General features: G+C 42.1%; 1 protein-coding gene across 2 annotated transcripts in view; it reads right to left on the minus strand.

Annotated features, from left to right (window-relative positions):
- Positions 1-25,293, minus strand: part of C1QTNF7 (C1q and TNF related 7) — a 100,397-nt gene that overhangs the window by 16,311 nt on the left and 58,793 nt on the right. For both annotated transcript variants that reach the window (XM_033948930.1, XM_033948920.1), the window contains exon 2: positions 7,376-7,621. In XM_033948930.1, the coding sequence (XP_033804821.1) occupies positions 7,376-7,613 (238 nt within the window). In that variant the 5' untranslated portion in view covers positions 7,614-7,621. The remainder of the gene's footprint in view (positions 1-7,375; positions 7,622-25,293) is intronic.

The following is a 25,293-nucleotide window of genomic DNA, read 5'->3' on the forward strand; positions in this document are numbered from 1 at the left end:
AGGTCACCAGTACCTGGCCAAAACCCAAGGTGTAGCAATATTCCATGCTACCAATACAGGGCAGCAGTGGCTTCCCCCTTGTCTTTCTCAATTACAGACTTTGGACATTTTTTCTCCAGGAACTTGTCCAAACCTTTCTTAAAATCAGCTACGCTATTCACTCTTACCATATCCTCTGGCAATGCGTTCCAGAGCTTAACTATTCTCTGAGTGAAGAAATGAGAAGGGCCTAATGCTAAAAAGGACTGTTGTGCCAAAAAGTAAATATTGGGGAAAAAGAGGTAGAAAGTTGGGTTTAGGTGAGGATAAGGCAAATTCTGCCATCTTTGTCAATCTTTTTAAGCCATCAGGTCTGCAGTGTCTTGTGTTTAGCAACAGGTGAGAATGGACCTAGGCTAGGGTAGGCAGAAACTTAAGGGGTGAGAGTAGATCAGGACAGAATGGTGCATGATAATTGTTATAGGTACAAAATAAGTACTGTAAACTGCTTTGAATAAGTAACACAAAAAGACGGTATATAAGTCCCATCCCCTTTATAAAGAAGGTAGGAGATGAGAGCGAGTTGGAGGATTTCATGTATGAGAGAAAGCCAGCAGTGGGGAAGGGAGTGAGGGAATGAAAGAGCCAGAGATGCTTATGGGGTTGGGTAAGGTAGAGGTGGTAAAGGAGGGAATGTACAAGAGAAAGCTGAAGGTGGCAAAAGGGGAGGGAAGATAGCATGGCTAGAGGTGGTGAGGAGAGGAGCTGGGGTATTGATAGGTTGAGAATGAGTCAGTTCTGGTGACTAGAGAGGGAAAGGGTTAGAAAGTGACTGACGTACATGGAGGGATGGGTGTGCAAGATCATGAAGAGGCTATGGGGAAAATTACACGAGAAAGATCAAGAGAGGGTTTTGGGAGGGGATAGCATGCAGGTGGTTGATTGGGGGTGAGAGTGAATCAGAACGAAAAGGAGGCATCAGAGGGGACAGTTGAGTGTGAGTGAGTCAGTCTCAAAGAGCTGAAAGAATATGAGAGAGGATGAATAGAATGAACAGGTTAAGAGACGTGACAGTAACTGATGGGAGAAAGTCAGTACATGTTTACGTTTCTGTTTTATTCAATTATTTGCCTAAAAAGGCACCGAAAATGGTATACAATGCAAGGTCTACATCTAGAGTAGAATGCCATTATCATAAAATAGGATAGGAAAGCATAACAAAATTTACACAGAACTGACAGCACTGGCTGGCACATTCAACACAAAGACTTATCATGTTTGTATTGACCCAGAATCAGTGCAGCACTTTTGATTCCAGGTATCTACATAAAGGGGTCCTCTTACTAAGGTGCGCTAGTCGTTTTAGCACGTGTCAAATATTAGCCTGCGCTAAACGCTAACGCATCCATTATAGTCTATGCGTTAGCATTTAGCGTGTGCTAAAACGGTTAGCGTGCCTCAGTAAAAGGACCCCAAAATTTTTTGCTTGGATATTTATAATAAAACTGCTGGAAAATAAGACAAGTCTCCTCGTAAAGATATTGATTGTATTTAACATAAGGTCTCTTCCATTTAAGATATGTGTTATTCTGCCACTGAAAATTAATACATATTTAGTGTGGAGGGCCATTTTTGATAGTGCATCTAGCTCCGATTTGGATGTCTTGAAGAGAGCGTTCAAAAATCGGGAGGAGAAAAAGGAAGATTAGATTCTTACCTCAATAATCTTCTTTCTAGTAGAAAGGCATATGAGTTTTGAACCAATGGGTTATTCGCTTTTACTTGTGAGTTTGTGTAGAAGGCATCATCTACATTTTCTGGCTCAGCCTCCACTTTCTCTGCACTGTGCTCTACTCCTTAGTTTGTCCCAAAGTAGTTGACAGCCACTAAAACAGGAAAAAAGAAAGACGAGGGGCATGGGGAACTCATTGATAAAGCCAAATCTGTACTACTCTTAAACAACTATCATTAAAGAAAACCAATGCCAACAGGAACACAACAAAAGTGTTAGTGCATACTGTCTACGTAGGTGCCCTGATAAAAAGGGTTGTCTTCCCTGCTACAGGCCTCTGACAGTGAGGTCCTGATTCTGCAAAGTGCACCTAAAGTTAGGCGTGGTTTGGACATCCTCAGTAGTCTCTAGTGCTGCCCAATTTCTGATTTGAATCGATTCATTGATTCATTTCGGGTGAATCGATTCCCTTTTTTAAAAAATCAACTTCGCTAATTTGTTGCCCATGGATTGGCTGCTGTTGCTTCAAGGTGGGGTTATGCGTGACACGGATTGTATCTGAGGTGTGTGAGTGGGTATTATTCTCGCCATCTCACTTCCCCTATGGGGAGAGAGCTGGTAGGTGATTGGTGGGTGGTCGTGTGGGCGGGTTAGTTCCCTCGCTTCCTATTGTGGCTCAAGGCTGGTGAGGGAAACGGTGGGTGAATTAAGGTTAGGCTCCCTTCTACTAAACCGCACTAGTGGTTTTTATTGCTGGGAGCTGTGCTAAATGCTGCATGCTGCTCCCGAAGTTCATAGAGTTCCTATGAGCGTCGGGAGCTGCGTGCAGCATTCAGCGCGTCTCCCAGCAATAAAAAAAACACTAGCGCGGTTTAGTAGAAGGGGGCCTAGTCTAGAGATGGTTCTGCATTTCCCCCCCCCCCCCCTGTTATCTTTCACCGCAGTTATGGTGAAGAAGCCTGTGAAGGAGCAGGATGAGGTCTGGGGTCGGCAAATACGGGAGCTGGGTTCCAGCCTGCCCAACCGCCACTGTTTTGAGTGTGAGCATCGCGGGGTGACGTACATTGACATCACCGTAGGAAGCTTCGTGTGCACCTCCTGCTCTGGCCTCTTGTGAGTATCATCTAATCGGAGTCCCAGGGTATTAATACTCATCTCTGCTTGCCTGCCTCGTGCACCTTCGGCATCTCGGCTGGTAATAGGGCTTATGCTGTTCCTATGTGTATTCCCTCTTTCCCTATGATAGTAATGCAACTGTCTGTTCTGTGCCCTTTCTGTGAATTCTAACAGTATTGCTAACACCATAAATATCCATGGAAAAAAACATAATTGGTCCTGTACTAAGTTATTCCTGCCCACACTTCCGGGATCTGTCCTACTTGCTTACATGAATTGATTGCTCCCCTACATCAGCTTTAAAAAATGAGCAAAAAGAACAAACTTCGTAAGCTTCTAGAATGGATGACCAATCCTGACATCAAAATCCTTATTGAAACTATGAATCGCCCCAAAAATCACAGACTAGAAAGCTTGGGACCCATTCATTTACTTTGATCTCTTCAAGTTCAGACAAAGCTTTTATCATTTGTATCAACTAGAAAAGCTCTTTGTATACATCTCGAAAGAAAATCTGATCACTATGATTTGTGTGGTGGTGATATGGCCAGATTGGTGATATGCCTTGTAGATTGGTGATATGCCTTGTAGATTGGTTTGACCACAAAGAGTTTGCACCAGTGACAATTCAGAATGTATATAGCTGGTGACAAAAATTACAAGTGGAGTCACCCACATTACACCCTTTCTGCAAAAAAAAAAAAAAAAAAAAAAAAAGAAAAGAGCTGCCTACCAGTATCTTAAAGGGTCAGATTTAAGAAATAATGGATCTAAAATCAGAGGAGAGGGAGAGAGATGGTGGACAATGGGATTTAGAGAGGGAAGGAACAGAAAGGGAGAGAAGTTGGACACAAGGGATGGTATGGAGGGGGGTTGGGGGATAGATATACTAGATAGGAGGGAAGTTGGGAAGAGAAAGGGAGAGCTGGTGGACCCTGGGGTGGTGGGGAAGGAGGGAGAGATTCTTGATGAAAGGGTGGTTGAGAAAAGGAGAGATGGTGGATCTGGGGATAGTGGGGTCCATCACTGCAGCTGCAGGGTTGGAGACGGAAAAAGGAAAGATGCCAGACCTCCTGTGGAGGGAAAGAAAATGGAAGGGAAGGACAGAGATGGAAGATGGATGGTTAGTACGGAGAAAGAAGAAAATGACAAATGAGCAGAAGACCCTGGCAAGTGAGTTTCAGAAGACAACCAGAGCCTGGGACCAACATGATTTGAATAATGACTAGTCAACAAAAGGAAGAAAAAATAATTTTATTTTCTGTTTTGTAATTACAATATGTCAGATTTGAAATGTGTATCCTGCCAGAGCTGATGTTAGACCGCAAACGTGAGCTAGGATTTAATAGAGAGAAGAAAAATCTTTTTTGTTTGTTTATTTTGTTTACACCCCAGCGCCAGTGTGGGTAGGAGAGGGTAAATGGGGTGAAGAGGCTATAAAATAAACCCACTAGGATATTTAAAAAAAACACCCAATTGGGTAGGAAAATCGAATCAAAAAATCAATTCAATAGGCTGAATCAAATCGAATCGAAATTTTTTTCCCTGAATCGGGCAGCACTAGTAGATATAGTTTGCAGAATCGCGTTGAGTAGTGCTGAGCGCTGGTTAGACGTTCACATTTTTGGGCATCCTTTACAAAGAGGAAGAGATAATGGTTACTGTGGATGGGCAGACTAGATAGACCATTTGGCCTTTATCGGCCATCATATTCCTGCCTAAGGTGGTTTGAGATTTCCATCTTAACCAAACCATCACTTTGCCTTCCTTTTTTCCACCGACACATGACTCTGAGGCAGAGGAAAGACCTCATTCCTTGAATTGCAGGAACGCACTGCTTTTTTACCTCAAAGCAACTTCCCATCTTTGGAAATCTTCTCAATTATTCATTTCCTACAATCCACCTACCTATGGTCAACCAGCAACTAAAAAAACCATTTCATCTTGGATTTCACGTTGCATACATTTTTTCTACACAAAAGTTCAGCTACTGCCCCTTCTTCAATTGGGGCTCACAGGCTGCGAGCTGCAGCAAACTCAATTACAAATGTCCAATATAGGACATTTGTAAAGCAGCTACCTGGTCTATACATACTTTTACCTAACACTACTGCTTAGACCAAAGTTTAGCTCAAGATGTTCTCTTTGGACAGTCAGTTTTATGTAACCTATTTGCATTATAGACTGTTTTCCACCTCTCATATGCTTCTTCAGCTTGGGACTCATCATCAAGTGGGGCTGCATATCCCCTCCCTGTCTCCGGAGAAACAGGGTGTTCTTCGTAGACAGCAGGGAAATGCAGCCACACTTGCCCACCCACCATCCCCTCGTCTCCTCTTTTATAGCTAGGAACGAAACTGACAGGAGGAGGGGAGGGGGCTCATGGATTAGGACAATCCTGCACATGCTCAGTTAGCTCAAAAGCTTACTATAGCTAGTGGATATCTTGAAAACCTGACTGGCAAGGGGGTACTCTAGGACCGAGTTGAGAAACACTGCTCTATAGCACCGATAAGCATCTGAAGATGAGACCAAAAAGCCACAAAACAACAAAACTGAGCACTGCAGAGCATCTCAGAAAGACACCTTCAACTTGCGGTAAAAGGAGAAACAGATGAGCAGAGCACAGTGCAGAGATAGTGGAGGCAGTCAAAAAATGTAGATGATGTCTTCTATACCAATTCCACCAAGCCAATCGGGTTTTCAGGCTAGACCTAATGAATATGCATGGAGCAGATTTGCATGCCTGTCACTTCCGTTCTATGCAAATCTCTCTCGTGCATATTCATTAGGGCTAGCCTGAAAACCCGATTGGCCTGGTGGTCCTTCGGGACAGGGTTGGGAACCACTGTTCTATACAAATTCACAAGTAGAGATGAACAACCCACTGGTTCAAGACTCATATGCTTTTGCAATAGAATGTCCATTTTAAAATCACCATGTCTACCTTTTTTTTTTTTTTTTTAAATCACATACTTAGACATCTAAGTTTTTTGGCCATTTTTTTAAAAAACCCCAAGCCATTTGGACATAGGTGGGGCCATCATTTATACTAGACTGGCCACACAGACCTGCCAGCAGAGCAGTGGGGCACCTGCAGTGAACCTCTCAGCATAACTCCCTTAAAATGCATAGTGAGCCCTCCAATACACTCCCCAAACCTACTATTCCCACTTGTCTACCATCCCAATCTTATGGCTGCATGTGTCACCTATATGGCAATATAGTAGGCTCACACTTTCCACCATAAATGTAGTGGCCAGAATGGGATATGGGCCTGGATCCCCCTACCTATGGTTCACTACACTGCCCGCAAAAGACAGAATGGAATTGTCCGAACCAGAATGATGTTCACTAATGAAAGTGTCCTCCAACTCATCTGATAGTGTAAAAACCTTTATTCATCCAATAGCACAAAAGTTCATCCAACGACTCAATGACTCAACATGTACATGTTTCAGCTGACGGGCATGCCTCAGGAGTTTTAAGAGCCTCCAACGCCAATAAGAATAGGCGTGGTGCCAACTAACCAAGGTGTTGCCAAACTTCAACAGAAACAATTAAGGAAAAAACAAGCAGAAAATGCTTGTGGACGATTTCTTGGAAAAAAAAGCAAGGTACCGGCATACTACCATTCTGTCTTTTGCATATTTGTATTTGTGGCTTTGTTTTCCCCTGTTTTGTTCCTCCTTCACTACATTGCCTACCACGTTACTCCAGACACCTGCTTGCTGCTCTACTAGGATTTCCCATACTAGGTGCTGCTGTTAAAGAGACAGATATGCACTGTTTAATTTAGATCTTTAGGTGTGGGAGGGAGTCGGTGACCACTGGGGGAATGTTTGGGGGGGGGGGTCATATCATGACAGTAGTCATCTGGTCAATTTCAGTACCTTTATGGCCCATAGATGCTTTTAATACAGGTCTAGTTCCAGACATCTAAAAGGCATCCTGGACACCTTGGTAAATGTTTGATTATTACTGCAAGATGTACAAGCGCTAAGCATGCCCTAAGCCCACCCATAACATGCCCCTCCAACACGCCCCTTTGAGTGTTAGATGCACTGCAGACAAATAGCCTAGCATGATATGTACAAAGAAAGTTTCGAAAATCAGCACTTGGACGTTTTGGTGATTGAAATGTTCAAGTGCCAGTTTAAGCCGCCTGTTGGACATCTTTCTTTTGTGAAAATGAGCCTCATATGGAAAGTATAGTTACTGTACTGGCCCTACACATCAGGCCTAAACTAAATTATGTAAATTCTGGATGGTGGCAGAATATTGCCACTATCCAGATAATTTCAAAGCCCTCCCTTAGACTACTACAAACTTGGCTCCATAGTATATGGATATTTGGCCTGATACATTCTGTCTAATTAAAAAAAATAATTAGAGAGGTTTTGCATTTATCAGCTGCCAGTGAACATATAACTTCTTTTGAATATCAGTCTGATTCTTATTATATTCAGGACTGGAAGACCATTAGCAAACATATCAACAAATGCCATAGATTTTTGTTTTTACTGTAGTTGTCTTAATTTTTAGTACCTGCATTCCCCTTTTCTCCTTTTTCTCCTTTCCTGCCATCTCTACCATCTCTTCCTGGGAGACCAATTCTTCCATGAGGTCCATGTGATCCATTAGCTCCTGGAGGACCTGCTGGACCTGGCAAACCTGGGATGCTACAAATATATGTTGGAAAGCTATTTTCCCCCTTCAGCTTGTTGTTCAGTGGTTGTCCACTTGTATAAAAGGTGAAGCTTGCAAAATAGAGTAAGATCAACATCTTTGGATCTGGAAGAAATACATTACATATTAACACTAATAATGCACAGGCACAATTGTTGTTTGCTTTAAAGATAAGTTTGCAGAATCACTCTCTGATTACACAAATACAGTTTCGGGCAAGTACCCTCATCTCTAGTTCTTCTTCCTCCTTGCTACCAGGTCTACGAAAAACAACTCCTTCAGGAATATTAACAGGCATTTTCCATTCTTCCCAGAAGTTATTTTTACAATTCCTAGCCTTGACTACCATGTACTACAGGACCAAGCTCAGATTCTGAACTAGAACCTTCTATATAGTAGCCAAGCATTAGAGCAGCAGGCTGAGAACCAGGAGGTCCTAGTTTAAATCCCACAGAAGCTCTGTGTGATATTGAATAAGTCACAACCCTTCATTGCTCAGGTACAAATTGACTGTGACCCTTTCTGGGACCTAAAAATATCTACAGTACCTGAATGTCTGATAGCTTGCAGGCACTACGTAAGATATTCTGGCTCTTTGGATAATCAATTGTCAACAGATCTATAATAATATGTTTTTCTATAAATGAGGGATAATCTTCCCATCTGTCTTCATAGAAAGCACTATTGCTGAATCCTGCTTATAACAAAGATCATTTTAATAATAATAACTTTATTCTTCTATACTGCCATAGTCAGAAGACTTCTAGGCGATTCACACCGAAGAGTGCTGGACTGTCAGCGAATTACAATGTGCACATTATAAGATTATAAGAGTATGACATGTTATACAAGAATAGATATAATACAATTGTTGGTTTTGGGTTTTTTTGTGTAGCTTCTGTTTAGGAGATTAATCTATCGAACAATGCAGTTTTAATTTCTTTCCTGAAGGCGCCATAAGTCAACCTAGCTCCATTAATATAGTTGCCTAACCAAGACTGCTGTTTACTTGCTTGATACATGAGAGTTCTATCTACGAAGGATTTGTATTTACAGCCAGTGATGCTCGGGTATGCAAAAAGGTTACAATTTCTGGTTGTCCTTGTTGGACTATAATAGCGCAAAATGAGATAGAAGATAAGTGGGAGCTAGTCCCCATACCAGTTTGAAACAAATACAGGAAAACTTGAACATTATTTGTGCCTCTATAGTCAGCCAGTGCAGCAGCTTGTAGTAGGGACTAACATGGTTGCTTTTCTTCAATCCAAATATCAAGCGGACAGCCGTGTTCTGAACTATTCTTAATTTTCTCACTGTTTATTCGAAGGAAAGCTAAGGAACTAAGGGTTCCTTTTACTAAACCACAGAAGAGCTTCTTATCGAGGGCCAGCGAGGTAAATGGTCCGATGCTCATTCAATTCCTGTGAGCGTTGGAGCATTTATCTCTCCAGCCCACGGTAAGAAGCTCTTCCGTGGTTTAGTAAAACCCAACATAAGGGGCCAGATCTCCTGGAGTAAAGATTATACTCCTCGATGAAGTTAAATCTACCTTTCTGTATTCACTATTATAGATCTGGCCACAGCCTTATAAAACTTCAAGTGCTTCTTGAACTTTCCTATATCGTGCCTACTCCATTGTGCCTTAATAATTTAAATTGTTTCTATTTTTTCAGTATTACCATTTCAATACCACCTAATCAAGTTTTGTAAACAAAGTGAATCAGAAGGAATTGTTTAACGAACTTGATTAGGTGGTATTGAAATGGTAATATTGAAAAAATAGAAATTTAAATTAAGGCACAAAGGCATAGGCACAATATATGGAAGTTCTTGAAACACTTGATGTTTTATAATGGAATAGCAATTTATAGTCTACACTAGTGTTTTAGCCCGTTACATTCATTACAGTAACGGGTGCTAGAATAGCCCCACCTATACCCTAAACCCTAGACCCCGACTCTGACCCCTCCCATGCCCCGCCTCTATCATGCCCGGACCCTTCCTCTCACTGATCCCAGTCCCACCACCCAATCTTTCACCATTTCCTTTGTACCCTTTTGGCCCTCCTGACAGGGTCTTTACTTACCCGAGGCTGCAGCAGCAGTCCTGACGTACCAACCTTTCCTCCCTCAGTGCCCCAAGCAGCGGTGGTCCTACCATTTCCATCTCTCCCTTTCCCCCTTTCACACCCTCTACCATTTCTCTCTAACCCTGTTTCACCTCTTTTGCCATCTTTCCCTTTTCTGTCCCCCTCTGTCCTTCCCCAAGACCATCTCTCTCTCCTGCCCCCTCCACACTCCCTGAAGTCTATCTCTCCCTATCCCCTACCATCTTTCCTGGTCCCCCTAGTAGCCCCTATGTCCTACTCATCCATCTGTCTCTGTCTCTCTCTTCTCGCCTCCTACCTCTGCGGAGCTCTCGCAGCTCCTCCTTGTCCTCCTCCAGCCAAGCTTCAGCCATCTTCCGCCGCGGCCTGCAGCCGCCGACAGCTGCGGCGGCCGACATCTGCCTCGGGGGATTCTCACGCATGCGCACTCCTACCTGCAGTGGCCTACAGCACACGAAAAATGGGAGCACGCAGGTGGGAGTGCGCATGCGCGCTTAGGGCTTTATTATATTAGATTTTCAGTGCCTACTTTTGCGATTCTCTAAACGGTGGCATCATGTGATTAACATGTGATCAAGTGGCCGCCAACAATAGTGCATTTAGGGGTCCTTTTATTAAGGCGCGCTAGCCATTTTAGTGCGCACTAAACGCTAACCTGCCCATTATATTCTACGGACGTGTTAGCATTTAGCTAGTGCGCCATAGTAGAGAGGGGGTTAGAGGATCCATGCCTAAGTGTCTATTCTCTGCATCAGCTTCATGGCCAGATCCTGGAAATGACTCCAGCAGTTAAATTAGAATCTTGGCAATTGCTATGTGTTAACTCTAAAACATTAGCGCAGTCTAGAAAAAGATTGCCTAAGATATCATAAATGGTAAGAATTCTATGGGGACGTATGTAGGTGACCCTGCCACCTCGTCGGAGCCAACCCGCTCCATCCCCCCCAGCAGCAACTCCGTGCAGGGAAAGGCCACAGAGTGTGCAGCAACTCACATACTGCACGCGGCCGACTCACAAGCCTTCCCCCCCCCTCCCCGATGTCAATTCTGACGTTGGAGAGAAGGTTCCGGGCCAGCAGCAGCACTAATGTAATATTACTCTTCAAGCATATGGATTTCATGAAGTTCCAATGAGTGTTGAGGGGCGGGAGTGAGAGAAAAGAACGCAAGAAGCTTTCCCAAACTGCAGAGATGATTGCACCATGGGTGGTATTCCTTGTTTAGGCCAGATGTCATGTATACTAACTGTCTATATCCTTGAGCAAATTGCTGCTGATAGTTAAATGTCATACTACTGTCGGAGACTTAAGAAATAAACAAATTCACTGATAGTGTTTTCTTTGAAGCAAGTTCAGAAAATTGTTTCTTCCCATCCCTCCTCCTCCTTTTTTTTAACACTGAAGTAATAATAACAAATCAGAGACTAGAGTGCTGGAGTCTCTGTGCCAAATGGAAAACAGGATGAATAAGCCAATACTTATCTGTTCTTGGGAGTCTTAAAAACACATTTTTTTTAGCAAGGATTTTTATCACCTAGAGGCCCTTTAACAGAGCTACAGTAAGCACTAATGTGCTTATCACAGCACAAAATGGTGTACTATGGGGTGTGCTGAAGTGCCCTGCGGTAGTCTTGTACCTGCATACCCATACACTTAAAAAAAATATATATTTTTTTTTGGGGGGGGGACAAGTTTGTATCTGGGACGGAGATTAGGCGTGTTATGTGCTAATCAGCACAGATGCATTGCCACGTGCTAACCAAATTAGCACATTTTCTTATTTATTTAATTTTTTATCATGTCCTCCCCAGAGAGCTCAGAACGGGTTACAGGCTAACATACGTAATATACAGTTTACAGATTGCAATTTGTCATAGTTACAGTGCAAGGTTTTTCAATACAAGTTTTTGCCCTAACTTGACACAAAGTAGGGATCTAAAGCCAATATACGAGTATATAATATACGGTTTACAGGTCCTATTTGTCTTTCATGAGGTACATGTGTGAGCTCTTACCACCTACATAATGGGTGAGGTAAGGGCTTATATGCTAATCTGTTTTAATGGCAAAATTAGCATGTGTGATCTTGAAATGATAATAACTCCTTCAAAAATATCTTGTGCACCGCACTCAAATACCACAATTTATATAGGCTGCTGCTCGAGCCACTGTTCTTTACATCTCATTCAGAAAATTTCTGATAACTTTTATAATAAAAGAATGTTATTATGGAACTCAAGCGCTTACAGTTGTACTGCCATTAGAACACATCTCGGCGTATAACCTTAATGTGAGCTATCATCGGTCCTTTTTATTCTTTTATTAATCTCTTTAAATTTTATTTTTACTGTGACTATTTACTACAACTGTTCACTACAAGAATCTTCTTATATCATTATTGTAATAGTACTTAGCTTGTGAGTAGAATTACTACACAGCCATCTAGAAACGATGGAAGATCTCCGTTTCGCTCTCTCAATTTACAACAGAGCTTCTTCAGGAGCACTGTAGTTGATTTTATCAGCACTAAACAACAAAGAATAAAGAATAAGATCACTAAACGTATATACTATTTCAAACCAATTTTTCATTTACTTAAAACTCTAACCATTACTGAAGGCTTCAAGGGTCAACCTACTCACAAGCTAAGTACTATTACAATAATGATATAAGAAGATTCTTGTAGTGAACAGTTGTAGTAAATAGTTACAGTAAAAATAAAATTTAAAGAGATTAATAAAAGAATAAAAAGGACCGATGATAGCTCACATTAAGGTTATACGCCGAGATGTGTTCTAATGGCAGTACAACTGTGAGCGCTTGAGTTCCATAATAACATTCTTTTATTATAAAAGTTATCAGAAATTTTCTGACTGAGATGTAAAGAACTGTGGCTCGAGCAGCAGCCTATATAAATCGTGGTATTTGAGTGCGGTGCACAAAATTAGCATGTGGCCATTAATACAAAAAATAAGAAATTTGGCCACATTATCCTGACGTTAAAAATTGGCTTAGTGCACATTCACTTTTTTTAGACTTTGCTCTAGTAACAGTAGACAATAGCAGACAAAGACCATAATGGCTTATGTATCTGCCCAGTCGGGTGGTTAGGGTTGTAACTGCTGCTCCCTGCACATTAACCCTATTCCTTCTTGGAAACCTGTCTTGAAAATCAGAAGCCAGTGGAAAACCCTAGGTGGGGGGAAGGATGTAGGGGTTGGAGAGCATATAATATGTAGGGAGTAGTATTGAAGACTCCTGGTACATCATTCAGCAGCTGTTTCAGTTAATTATCCCTATACATCTGCCTTAGTTCCTGAATTTAATTCACTTTGAGCTACAACTGAAAGAGGTGTGAGCTAAATCCAAAATTCCTTTCTCTTTGTTGCCAGTTGGGGAGGTGGGGGAGTGAGGATATCTTTAGACTGAAATAGTGGCCAGCATCTTATAGCTGCTCACAGTCTCCCATAGACAGCAATGAGGATTTCTAGTAAGACCAACCCTCCGTTCCTGAACATGTGTGAGCTTCATTAACATTCTTTTGCTCTACTTCCCATCCCTCTGGGCTGTCCTCCAATTTCCCAGTTGTCTCTGTCCAAGTGAGATGGTAGGAGCCTGTCTTTTCTGCTCATGATACTTTTCATTTAAATTTAATCTTTTTGAAAACTGTTTGCAAGGCCTTTTGGTGCTACAGAGGATCCCTCTGTAGCAGGCATGCTGCTTCATCTCTACTAGGTGGGCCGGATCTGGTGGAGGCCCCTGATCTTGGGGAGAACCCGATTGTGCGCAGGCTGTTTAAGTCTTCAACATTTTTGAAGGTGATCATGGAATCCCTCCAGGAAATAAAAATAGAGATGCAAAGTCCTCTGCTACATAGTGCTCGCTTATGAACAGCAGAAAGGCACAGACCTCCTATTTTCCTTCTCATCAGGCCATTACCAAAATGCTCACGTACCATTGGGAGGTCCCGGAGGGGCCCCTTTGGATGGCCATTGCAAAGCTCTATCCAATGGGTGCAGAATTTAACCAGCTTTTTGTTCCTCCCAAAATGGATTCACTGGTAGCACAGGTTATAAAGTATACCTCCCTTCTTAGTGTAGGTGGCGTGGTATTAAAGGATGCCCAGCTCTGCAGGCTGGATTTTGTTCATAAGAAGCTCTTTGAGGCCACGGCCTCAGGTGTGAAAGCAGCTGCTGCGGTGTCTTTTGTTGACTGGGCTTGCCGCTCCAAGTTGCACCATGATATGGAGACTATTTTTGGGAGAGATCTCCAGTTTTTAATGTCTGGAGTTGATTATGTAGCTCTGTATGACCTTTTCAGATTCATGAGCAAAACATTTGCTTATTCCATTTCCGCCCGCAGGATGCTATGGATCAGACGGTGGACGGGGGATTCTTCCTCTAAGGCAACCTTGAGTAAATTTCCATTTAAGGGACATTCACTTTTTGGGAAAGGTCTGGATCTTATGGCCAGAGTACAAGATAAGCCAAAGTCTTTACTGGACAGCAGACCTCGAGCCCCTACGGGGTCAGGTCACAGTAATTTGTGGACTTCCAGATGAAGCGATAGGCCTGTAGTTGGAGGGGTTATCTATTGGGCCCTTGTGATCTTTTATGATAGGAGTGATTATAATCTCTCCTAAATCCTGTGGGAATTGGCCTTCTGTTAGTGTGGTTTGAATCCATAGCATCAAGTTGGTTTTGAATGTGGTGGAGGCGTTTGATAACAGGTAGGTGGGGCAATTATTGAGTTCGCTGGATGCATGGCTGTATTTATTGTAGAGTCTGTTCATATCCGACCAAAGTAGGATTGGGAAGTTGGACCAGCATCTGTCTGCTACGATGGCTTCATCCGTTGTTGGGTTTGTTATTATTTTTTCGAGATGGGTGGGTGTGTTTATGAATGCAGCTCTGATATTTGTGATCTTATTTTTGAAGTGATCTGCTAGTTGGATGGCTGTCGGTGGGTGGATACCTTGAGTGGCCAGGTATGGTTTGGGGAACCTCACTGACACCAAACCATACCTGGCCACTCAAGGTATCCACCCACCGACAGCCATCCAACTAGCAGATCACTTCAAAAATAAGATCACAAATATCAGAGCTGCATTCATAAACACACCCACCCATCTCGAAAAAATAATAACAAACCCAACAACGGATGAAGCCATCGTAGCAGACAGATGCTGGTCCAACTTCCCAATCCTACTTTGGTCGGATATGAACAGACTCTACAATAAATACAGCCATGCATCCAGCGAACTCAATAATTGCCCCACCTACCTGTTATCAAACGCCTCCACCACATTCAAAACCAACTTGATGCTATGGATTCAAACCACACTAACAGAAGGCCAATTCCCACAGGATTTAGGAGAGATTATAATCACTCCTATCATAAAAGATCACAAGGGCCCAATAGATAACCCCTCCAACTACAGGCCTATCGCTTCAATACCAATGTATGTCAAAATAATAGAAGGCCTTGTTACACAACACCTCACAAACTACCTGGAAAAACATAACCTACTTCACCACTCACAATCAGGTTTTCGAACCAACCATAGCACAGAAACACTTCTAATCTCACTCCTAGATATAGCCCGGCAACATATCAGTAAAGGAAAAAAGATGATACTAATACAACTTGACCTCTCTGCAGCATTTGACCTAGTTGACCACACCTTATTACTACAGATACTCGACGCCATAGGGATCTCAGGCAAGGTCTACAATTGGTTACAAGGGTTCCTCAAATCAAGAACCTACAGGGTAAAATACAACGATACCAAATCAGAGCCATGGGCAAACCCCTGCGGAGTACCACAAGGATCACCTCTCTCACCTACACTCTTCAACCTCTTTATCTCCTCCTTAGGAGCCACCTTAGATAAACTAAACGTCACATCCTTCAGCTACGCAGACGACATCACTATACTCCTCCCCTTCGACCCTTTAGAACCCACCACCACAGAAAAGCTGGATACAACCTTAGAAACAGTAGAAAAATGGATGATGGATCACAAACTAAAACTAAACCCAGAAAAAACAAAATTCCTCCTGCTTGAAAAGGCTAAAACCCCTACCATCACAGAACTGATAATCAAAAACACCAAATACCCAATACAACTTGAACTAAAACTACTAGGAGTTACCATAGACAGATGTTGCACAATGCACTCCCAAATCAACAAGACGACACAGAAAGCCTTCCTAACCATGAGAAACCTACGCAAAATCAGAAAATTCTTCAACCAAACACAATTCAGACTAATAGTACAATCCTTAGTACTAGGTCTACTGGACTATTGCAACTCCCTATATCTCCCTTGTCCAGCCTTTATGATAAAGCAACTCCAGACCATACAAAACACCGCCCTCAGACTAATCTACTCACTTAGAAAATATGATCACATAACAGCTGCCTTCTTAGACTCCCACTGGCTACCCATACAAGCACGAATTCAATTCAAATTCTACTGCCTATTATTTAAAGCATTACACGGCTCTTCCCCATCCTACCTAACCAACCGCTTAAACCAGATCTCCTCAAAAAGACACAGAAGAACCCCTAACCCTTTCACCTTCCCCCCTTTCAAGGGCACACATCGCAAGAAAATGTTCGATAATCTTCTGGCAACTCAAGCAGCAAAACTCAACCAATCCGTCTCCAACCTGCTGACAACATCGGACGACTTCAAGACGTTCCGCAAAGAAATCAAAACCCTGCTCTTCAAAAAATTCATCCAAAAATCCTAACCCCCTTACCTACCACCAGCTCACTTCTCCAACCTCTCACCTTCACCCAGAAAATTCCAGTTACCCAAAAAAAAAAAAAAAAAAAAAAAAAAAAAATTGCATCCTCACTGGAAAATGTCCAGTAATCTCATCTGAAATGTTTACATCTCTGGAAATGTCCAGTCAATTCTTTTGTAATCCGCCTTGAACTGCAAGGTATAGGCGGAATAGAAATCCGTAATGTAATGTAATGTAATGTAATAATCGCCAGTTCTCGGGAGGGCCTTTGGGCCAGAGTTTCTTTCAAAGCTCTAGACAAAGATTGGAGGGGGGAGGGGGGAGGGGGGCAGGTGCCTGAAATCTTCAGGATCTCACTTTGCCATGACTCCCAAGAAGCAGTTATGATGCCAAGCTGTCAGCCAAGACTTCACCCATCAGAGGAAGGTTATCAGCCTATTGGGGAATGTGGATGGAGATTGCCAGAGATCGTTGGGTGCTGGACATTATAAGGGAGGAGTATAAAACTGAGTCCTTTTCAACCACTCTTGGACCTTTTTCTAGACTCTCTAGCTGGGAGGTCAGAAAAAAGGACCAAAGTCAGAGCAAAAGTGCAAAAGTTGCTGGATCTGGAAGCCATAGAGCCTACACCAGAGGAAGACTTGGTCTCCAGAAGATATTCGATATACTTCATAATGCCTAAGAGAGACTCAGAAGACTGGAGGCTGATTCTAAACCTCAAAGCAGTGAATACGGCCCTCAAGATCCCATGTGAGGTCTGTGATTGCATCAGTGGTGCTGGGGAAATTTCTGGCCTCACTAGATTTCATGGAGGCTTATCTGCACATTCCCATTTTTCCAGAGCACATGAAGGTTTTGCGATTTTCATGTGCTGGAGCAACACTTCTAGTTTGCGGCCTTCTAGGTCTGGTGCAAAGTCAGCCACTGTAAAAGTATGGTAGTTCTTAGTTTGTTTTCCTTAGCTGCAATTCATGAACAGAGTCATGGATTTGATATACCCCATTTTTGAGGTACAATGAAAGTGGTTTACATTTATTTTATACAGGCTATTTTGCTTGGAGATAAAATATGGTCTTTCATAGCTTAAATTAGTATATTTGGGCTTGGATAGTGTGGGTTTAGTAGAAGGATGCAGACTGCAAGCTCTGACAGTCCTCGGCAGCCCTCACAGATTCACATGTACACAATCAAACTTGAGTTTTCAGTTTTAGTTTCGGCTTCATTCAAAACTGGTGATTATTTTCAGACATGACTAGAAACAATAAATAGAGGGCTCAATCCTGTACCCCCAGGACTGCAGCACTACACTCTGAGGCAGAAGGCTGGAAATTTTAACATCTTATTACAGTACTTTGTATGTCTAGGAGAAGATAATACAAATTATTTTCACTGTATTCAGCAACAATCTCCAGTCTAGTTTTCAACAGCACTAAATATAGAATATTGAAGTTGAAGGTTCTTAGAGGTGAATACAAGACTTGTATCTTACAGTGGAGAATATTAATGCAGTATTTAAGGTGGATCTTCTTGCATGTTCTGAATATCTTTTTCTGGGATTGTGATGAATATTTTGTTTTTGCCAAAAATCTCTTAAATATTTGCTTTTATAACAGTTGCTTTTTAGGCTTTTGGCTCTGTTCACCCTCTGGAGGCCAAAAAGAATTTAAGTGACTGAAATCCAAAGTGTCTCTGATTCCAAATATGAAGGTCAAGATTTAGCTTAGCTTTTATGTAATATAAAAACAATTGAACTTAAAAAAAAAGATTTTGTTTCACTGCAATTCAAAATAGGTTGTGTTAATCTACATATGCACTATGCAGAACAGAAAGTGCATTTAGCAAGTACTGAAATCTTGTGATAAGATATCTGTAGGTGTCTGGGCATGTTGATGAGAAGGCCCCAGTGTACCGGTAGTTCTCTAAAGTGAAGAACTCGCTACTGTTGCTTCTAAAAAAACCTTGAAGCTGTCCTCTACTTTGGTTTTTGGCAGAAATGAAGTGAAATGGTATGGTGGTCGTGTTAGTCCACTTTTTCAGATCTGAAGAAGAAGGGTTACCTTTGAAAGTTCATCATAAAATGCATTGAGTTAGTCCAATGTTTCCTTTGTTTTATTTCTTTATATTACCTTGGCATAAATGAAGAACAATTCTGTTTGAGGGCTAAAAGTAGGTTAGCTGACAAATGATAATTTGGGTAGGAAAACACAGTGAATGGTGAGAATTGCAGAGAAAACATCAAATCCTCTGGACGCAGATGTAGTCAATATCAACCGTCCTTAAACATATATAACATATATAATTGAGACAAATAAATAATAAAGTGCAAAGTGGAGAAAACCAGATTTCAATAACTTGGCTCCTGGACTCACAAGCTGTCCTTTAGAACCCATATCATCACATGTCTGTAAAAAAAAACCTTCCGCATAACATAGAAATCAAGATTCATTCATAATCTTCTTATTCTTCAGTATGTATTCTTTTCAATAGGAGTCTACAACAATAAACTTGAAAATGTGATTGCAACTAAAGTGAAAAAAATATGGGAAACTGCTTAAATAGCAGTATTATTGGTGAACTCTCATAAGAAATGTCCCGATATATGGAGGCAAAATTCACTTATCTCAGTTACTGCTCCCAATGTTCTTCATGTATACTGGAACACTTTGCCCAGAATTTCTCCCAACAGGGGTCCTCCTGCTTAATCGAGCTACCTCAGGGGAAGATTAATAGTTCATCTATTCACACCACCACAATTCAGTGGGAATGCTTTCAAAAATGGTCATGGCTCAGAGCCATGCTCCACTGAGGAACCCTAATATTCCTTCCCTTAGGCTGCTGGTAAAGCTTCCTGTAATCCACTAGCAGTAGGGAGGGTAACCAAAGAGTTAAGAAAAAGGGAAGTGCCTGTAAAACTGTGCTGCACCAGGAAGTGTAGCAGCCTGGGGAGAGTAAATCTCTTTTAGCTGAGAGATGGGGATGATCCAGTCCTTTCATGCACAGAGACAGAGAAACACCCTAGCTGGGTGGAACAGGCTGGAAAACCCTGGGCACCAATTCCACTCCCTTGCAGAAATGTTCTACAGGAGGAACTCAGGCTAATGAGTTACCAGGTTCTTGGAGGAAGGCTTCCCTGGAGTGGGGATAGTTTACAGAGAACTGATATTGAAGCTGGCAGTAAAAGAGTGATTCACCCACAGGTAGAAGGTGGGGGTTGGGATGTGCTGAAGAGTATCCCATGAAGATAGGAGAGCCACTTTATGAATTGAGCGAGGAAGAATGTGGAATGAAATGTGATTATGAACGAGGACAAGTTATCACAAAAAATCTTCCAAAGTGGAGGAACTGGGGTAAAATAGAAACATATAATTCTAGAACACCACCAGTACTGGGACTTCAGTAAAGCTTTTGATAGCGTTCCACACCGTAGGTTATTGAGCAAGATGAAATCGATGGGATTAGGAGAAACACTAACTACAGGGGTCGAAAATTGGCTAAGTGGTAGACTTCAGAGGGTAGTGGTTAACGGTACCCTCTCCAAAATGTCAGAGGTAACCAGTGGAGTGCCGCAGGGCTCGGTCTTAGGCCCAATCCTCTTCAACATATTCGTAGGAGACCTGACCAAGGGGCTTCAAGGTAAAAATAACATTATTCGCCGATGACGCCAAACTATGTAAGTAAGTAATAGCAATTTGCCTGACGGTATGACACAGGACCTACTCCTGTTGGAACACTGGTCCTAAACTTGGCAACTTAACTTCAATGCTAAGAAATGTAAGGTCATGCACCTTGGCAGTAGAAATCCGTGCAGAAATTACACCCTAAATGGTGAGACCTTAACTAGGACTGCAGCAGAGCGTGATTTAGGAGTAATCATTAGTGAAGATATGAAAGCTGCTAATCAAGTGGAGAAGGCTTCATTCAAGGCTAGACAAATGGGGTGTATCCATAGAAGTTTCAATAGCAAGAAGCCCGAGGTCATAATGCCGTTGTACAGATCCATGGTGAGACCTCATCTGGAATACTGTGTACAATTCTGGAGGCCACACTACCGAAAAGATGTGCTGAGAGTTGAGTCGGTTCAATGAATGGCCACCAGGATGGCCTCGGGGCTCAAGGATCTCTCATACGAGGAGAGGCTGACTAAATCGCGGCTGTACTATCTTGAAGAACGTAGGGAGAGGGGAGACATGATTGAGATGTTTAAATATATCACCGGTCGTATCAAGGAGGAAGATGATATTTTCTTTCTTAAAGGACCCTTGGCAACAAGAGGGCATCCGCTAAAAATCAGGGGTGGGAAATTTCAAGGCAACACTAGGAAGTATTTCTTCACCGAAAGAGTGGTTGATCATTGGAATGAACTTCCAATGCAGGTGATTGAGGCCAGCAGCGTGCCAGATTTTAAGAAAAAATGGGATGCACAGGTGGGATCTCTAAGAGGGTAAATTGGGGGAGGGCAATCAGAGCGGGCAGACTTGATGGGCTATGGGATATCTAGGAGGGTAAAGTTAGGGGGGTGGATCATTAGTGTGGGCAGACTTGATGGGCTTTGGCCCTTTTCTGCCTTCATTTTCTATGTTTCTATTTTCTTGCCAGAAATTTTATTATTATTTATTTATTATTTTCAACTTAAATTTCAAGTATTTCACTTGTACAGAAAGCAAGAATAGGATAGGTATCAAATACAAAGCAATATAAATCTTAAATTAAACTAATGTACTATTTATGCTCAAGTCCACAATTAGAATCCAAGAATTATTGAAAATTGGCGAAATTATCTAAAAAGAAAATTGTAAAAGAAACTGAGAACTATAGCACTGAGATGAGGTCACAATATCCTAAATATAGGGCTCAAAGATTGTTAACATTCAGGCGAGACATAGCCACAAAGTTTGTCAATTGTGATGGTTCAAAAAACACATATTTAAGAGTACGGTGATATACAATACATTTACACGGATGTCTCAAATAAAAAGTTGCTCCCAAAGATAAAACCCCAGGTTTCAATAGAAGAAATTCACGGCAACGCCTTTGCGTCTCCCGTGCCAAATCTGGGAACATTTGTATTTTATAACCAAGAAAGCTTTTTTGTCTATTTTTAAAGAAAAGTTTTAACAACCATATTTTATCAATTGGCAAAGCTAAAGTAATAATCATGGTGGTTGGTGATGCTAGATCCTTCTCAGATGTTTCTAAGATCTGCGATATATTTGGAAGTTCTTGATCTGAGGGTTTTTCTTTTAGTTGTTGATTTTGTTCTTTATCAGGCAAATAATAAACCCGTGAAAATGGTGGTAATGAATCTTCGGGTATCTCTAAGTTCTCTACTAGATATCTCTTTAGCATTTCTCTAGGTGTTACTAACTCGAGTCTTGGAAAGTTAATTAACCTTAAGTTATTACTGCGTGAATTGTTCTCGAGCATTTCAGTCTTCTTCCTTAGGTTAATATTATCTTTAACTAAAGCCTCTTGAACTTGTTTCAATGATACAATTTCTTTTTCCATTTTTTGAACAGATAAATTAGAAATATTCGTTTCTTTCCTTAAATCCTTCAATTCTTTATCATGTTCCTTAATTTTCCCTTCAATTTGTTGGAGTGTAGGAGTAATTTTTTTAACAAAACCAGCCAATAAATCCCAGATAGAGTCTAAAGTCACTTCTGCAGGTTTAATCAGTTCAATTGAGGTTTGTGTAAGTGTAGAGTGCTCACCGTTCTGAAGTCCTTCGGGGGGTGTCTTCAGCCCTTCCCCCTCATGTTGAGATGATATTCCCCCAGGTACCTCCATAGGGGCCCTGGAAAAGTGGGCCCCAGTCTCCAAGCTCTCCAGTAACTCTTCCCTTGCCTCTGGAGAGGAGAAAACCAATGAATCCGGGGTTTCCCCGCCCCTGGGAGAGCTGGTCGTCTGGGGTTGCGGGGGCGGTGCCCTAACGTCGGGGCTCAGTGTAGTGTCGGGCCCAGGAACATCCACGTTGGTTTCGCCTCCCTGTGTTGTCAGCGGGCCGCCATCCGACGTCACTGCGACCTCCTGCATGCGCCGCAGTAAATCCTGAATATTCCCGAGACCCGGGGCTCCAGGACGCCGCGAGGCAGAAGCGGCACTCCGGCCCCGTCTCTTCGGCATCGCGGTAAGTAATTACCGTTAAGAAAATTGAAAAAAGCACAGTCCTGGGACACGCAGCTCAGCGCGTCCTGTCTCAAATCGCCATCTTGGATCCTCGCTCTTCTTGCCAGAAATTTCACTCTGCCATAAAACACAAAAGCCAGATATGTGCTGCAAGAGCAAGGTATGCCAGATGAAGGGATATATGAATGAACCAGTAAAGGTTGGAAATATAAATGAAATGATCCTGTTAAATAAGAGAGAGTTTATTTTTAAATTAGAAGAGATATTTGGTTAAAAACTGTGTCAAACTTTGGGGTAGGGGAGCTTCTCTGTGTGAAACCGTAACACAGCTAAAGCAGGAAGCTGTGTGTAAAAAGCTGAGTCTTTTGTAGGCACTTTAAAAGCCTCCATGTTTGACCGTATCTTGAGTAATAAACATCTGGGAACCATGGGTGGGAACAGGGTCATATTGATCTCATTAAGGGTGGTTAGTGTTCCCCATATACTGGCCCCAACTAGAAAAGGCAGGTCAGTTATGTGCTACTCAATTAGAAAGTAAAAGTAAATGTGTGACTTGAAATATGACCAGTATTATAGTGAGCCTAGGGAAGCATTGGTGAAATGTGAAAGTAGGAGCACTGCCTGGGATTGTCAATTTGGCAGGAAACTGTGAATTGAAATCCAGGTTAGAGAAGGCTGCCTGGACCTGTAAAGCAACAGTCAATAAGCCATAAAATGGCGAAGAAAGCCCTGTTTTGATGTCACTGTACTTTTAAGATCAAATGACTGTGGGTGGAGAAATACATCTTTTTGTGTTTGGAAAGTGATTGTGTCTGAGATTGGAAATTACTGCCATTTCCCCATTGGCACTCTGTGAAGCTGGACTGTGTTTAGATAAATGTCTTCAAACATTTGTTTTGTCCAGTTTTTGTACATTCAGTCTTTTATTAGTTGGGATGGGGATGTCCCAAGTGATCATAACCTCTTTGTTTGCCACAGTTCTCTTAGGGTCATGATCCAAATGCATTTCAGATACTGTGATGTTGTAATGTTTACACATTAACCCCTTAATTCTATATGTGGTGTTCAGAATTGTGCCGGCAAATTGGGACACACACAATATAATTGCCAAATGAGTCAATTAGCAGTAATAATTGGGTGGTAATAATTATCAGTGCTAATTGCCATTAATTTAAATTTGTGTGTGCATCTTTCAGCACCGGGATCAGCATATAAATTTTTCTTGTGGAACTGAGAAGGGGGTGTGTGTCCATGGGCAGATCAGGGCTGTTCCTGCCACTTGCTCATGGTATTACAGAATAAGGGGGTTCTGTACCTAATTTAGACATAAAGATTTACACCAGTGTTCAGTTGCTGTAAATCCTCATGCCTAAAAGTTAGGTATTGATCCTGATGCAAAGCTATGTTATATAAATGGCAACAAACATGGCACACTGAGTGCTTATTTTATCAGGTGCCAATTTTTTTGTACCATTTAAAAAAATTTGGTCCTATATCTTTCCATTTGCTTGCTTTCACTGGCAATCTCTTATATCACCTGGTTATTTCTGATAATATGTTTGTGAATGATATTGCCGAAGGGTTAGAAGGAAAAGTTTGCCTTTTTGCAGATGATACCAAGATTTGTAACAGAGTAGACACCGAGGAGGGAGTGGAAAACATGGAAAAGGATCTGCAAAAGTTAGAAGAATGGTCTAATAATTGGCAACTAAAATTCAATGCAAAGAAGTGCAGAGTAATATATTTGGGGATTAGAAATCGGAAGGAGCCGTATGTGCTGGGAGGTGAGAGGCTGATATGCACGGATGGGGAGAGGGACCTTGGGGTGATAGTGTCTGAAGATCTAAAGGCAAAGAAACAGTGTGAAAAGGTGATGGCTGTTGCCAGAAGGATGCTAGGCTGTATAGAGAGAGGCATGACCAGTAGAAGAAAGAAGGTGTTAATGGCCCTGTACAGGTCGATGGTGAGGCCCCACTTGGAGTATTGTGTTCAATTTTGGAGACCATATCTGGTGAAGGACATAAAAAGACTTGAAGCAGTCCAGAGGAAGGCAATGAAAATGGTAGGAGGTTTGTGCCAGAGGACATATGAGGAAAGACTGGAAGCCCTGAATATGTATACCCTAGAGTAAAGGTAGGCAATTCCGGCCCTTGAGAGCCGGAGCCAGGTCAGGTTTTCAGGATATCCACAATGAATATGTATGAGATGGATTTGCATGCACTGCCTCCTTGAGATGCAAATCTATCTCATGCATATTTATTGTGGATATCCTGAAAACCTGACCTGGCTCCAGCTCTCAAGGACCGGAATTGCCTACCCCTGCCCTAGAGGAAAGGAGGGACTGGGGAGATATGTTTCAGATGTTCAAATACTTGAAAGGTATTAACGTAGAACAAAATCTATTCCAGAGAAAGGAAAATGGTAAAACCAGAGGGCATAATTTGAGGTTGAGGGGTGGTAGATTCAAGAGTAATGTTAGGAAATTCTTCTTTACAGAGAGGGTGGTTGATGCGTGGAATGTGCTCCGTAGGGAGGTGGTAGAGAAGAAAACGGTGACAGCATGGGATGAACACAGAGGATCTCTAATCAGAAAATAATGGGTATACATTGAAGAAACTAAGGCCAGTACTGGGCAGGCTTGCACAGCCTGTGTCCCGTATATGAACATTCAGTTGAGGACAGGCTGGGGAGGGTTTTGATGGCTGGGATGGTTAAGATGGGCTGGAGTGAGCTTTTATGGAGACTCCAGTAAATGGAACCTAAGTGCACTATTGGGCAGGGCTCTGGGTT

Source organism: Geotrypetes seraphini, chromosome 1 (assembly GCF_902459505.1).
Source record: "Geotrypetes seraphini chromosome 1, aGeoSer1.1, whole genome shotgun sequence".
In the NCBI taxonomy this organism is placed as follows: Eukaryota; Metazoa; Chordata; class Amphibia; order Gymnophiona; family Dermophiidae; genus Geotrypetes; species Geotrypetes seraphini.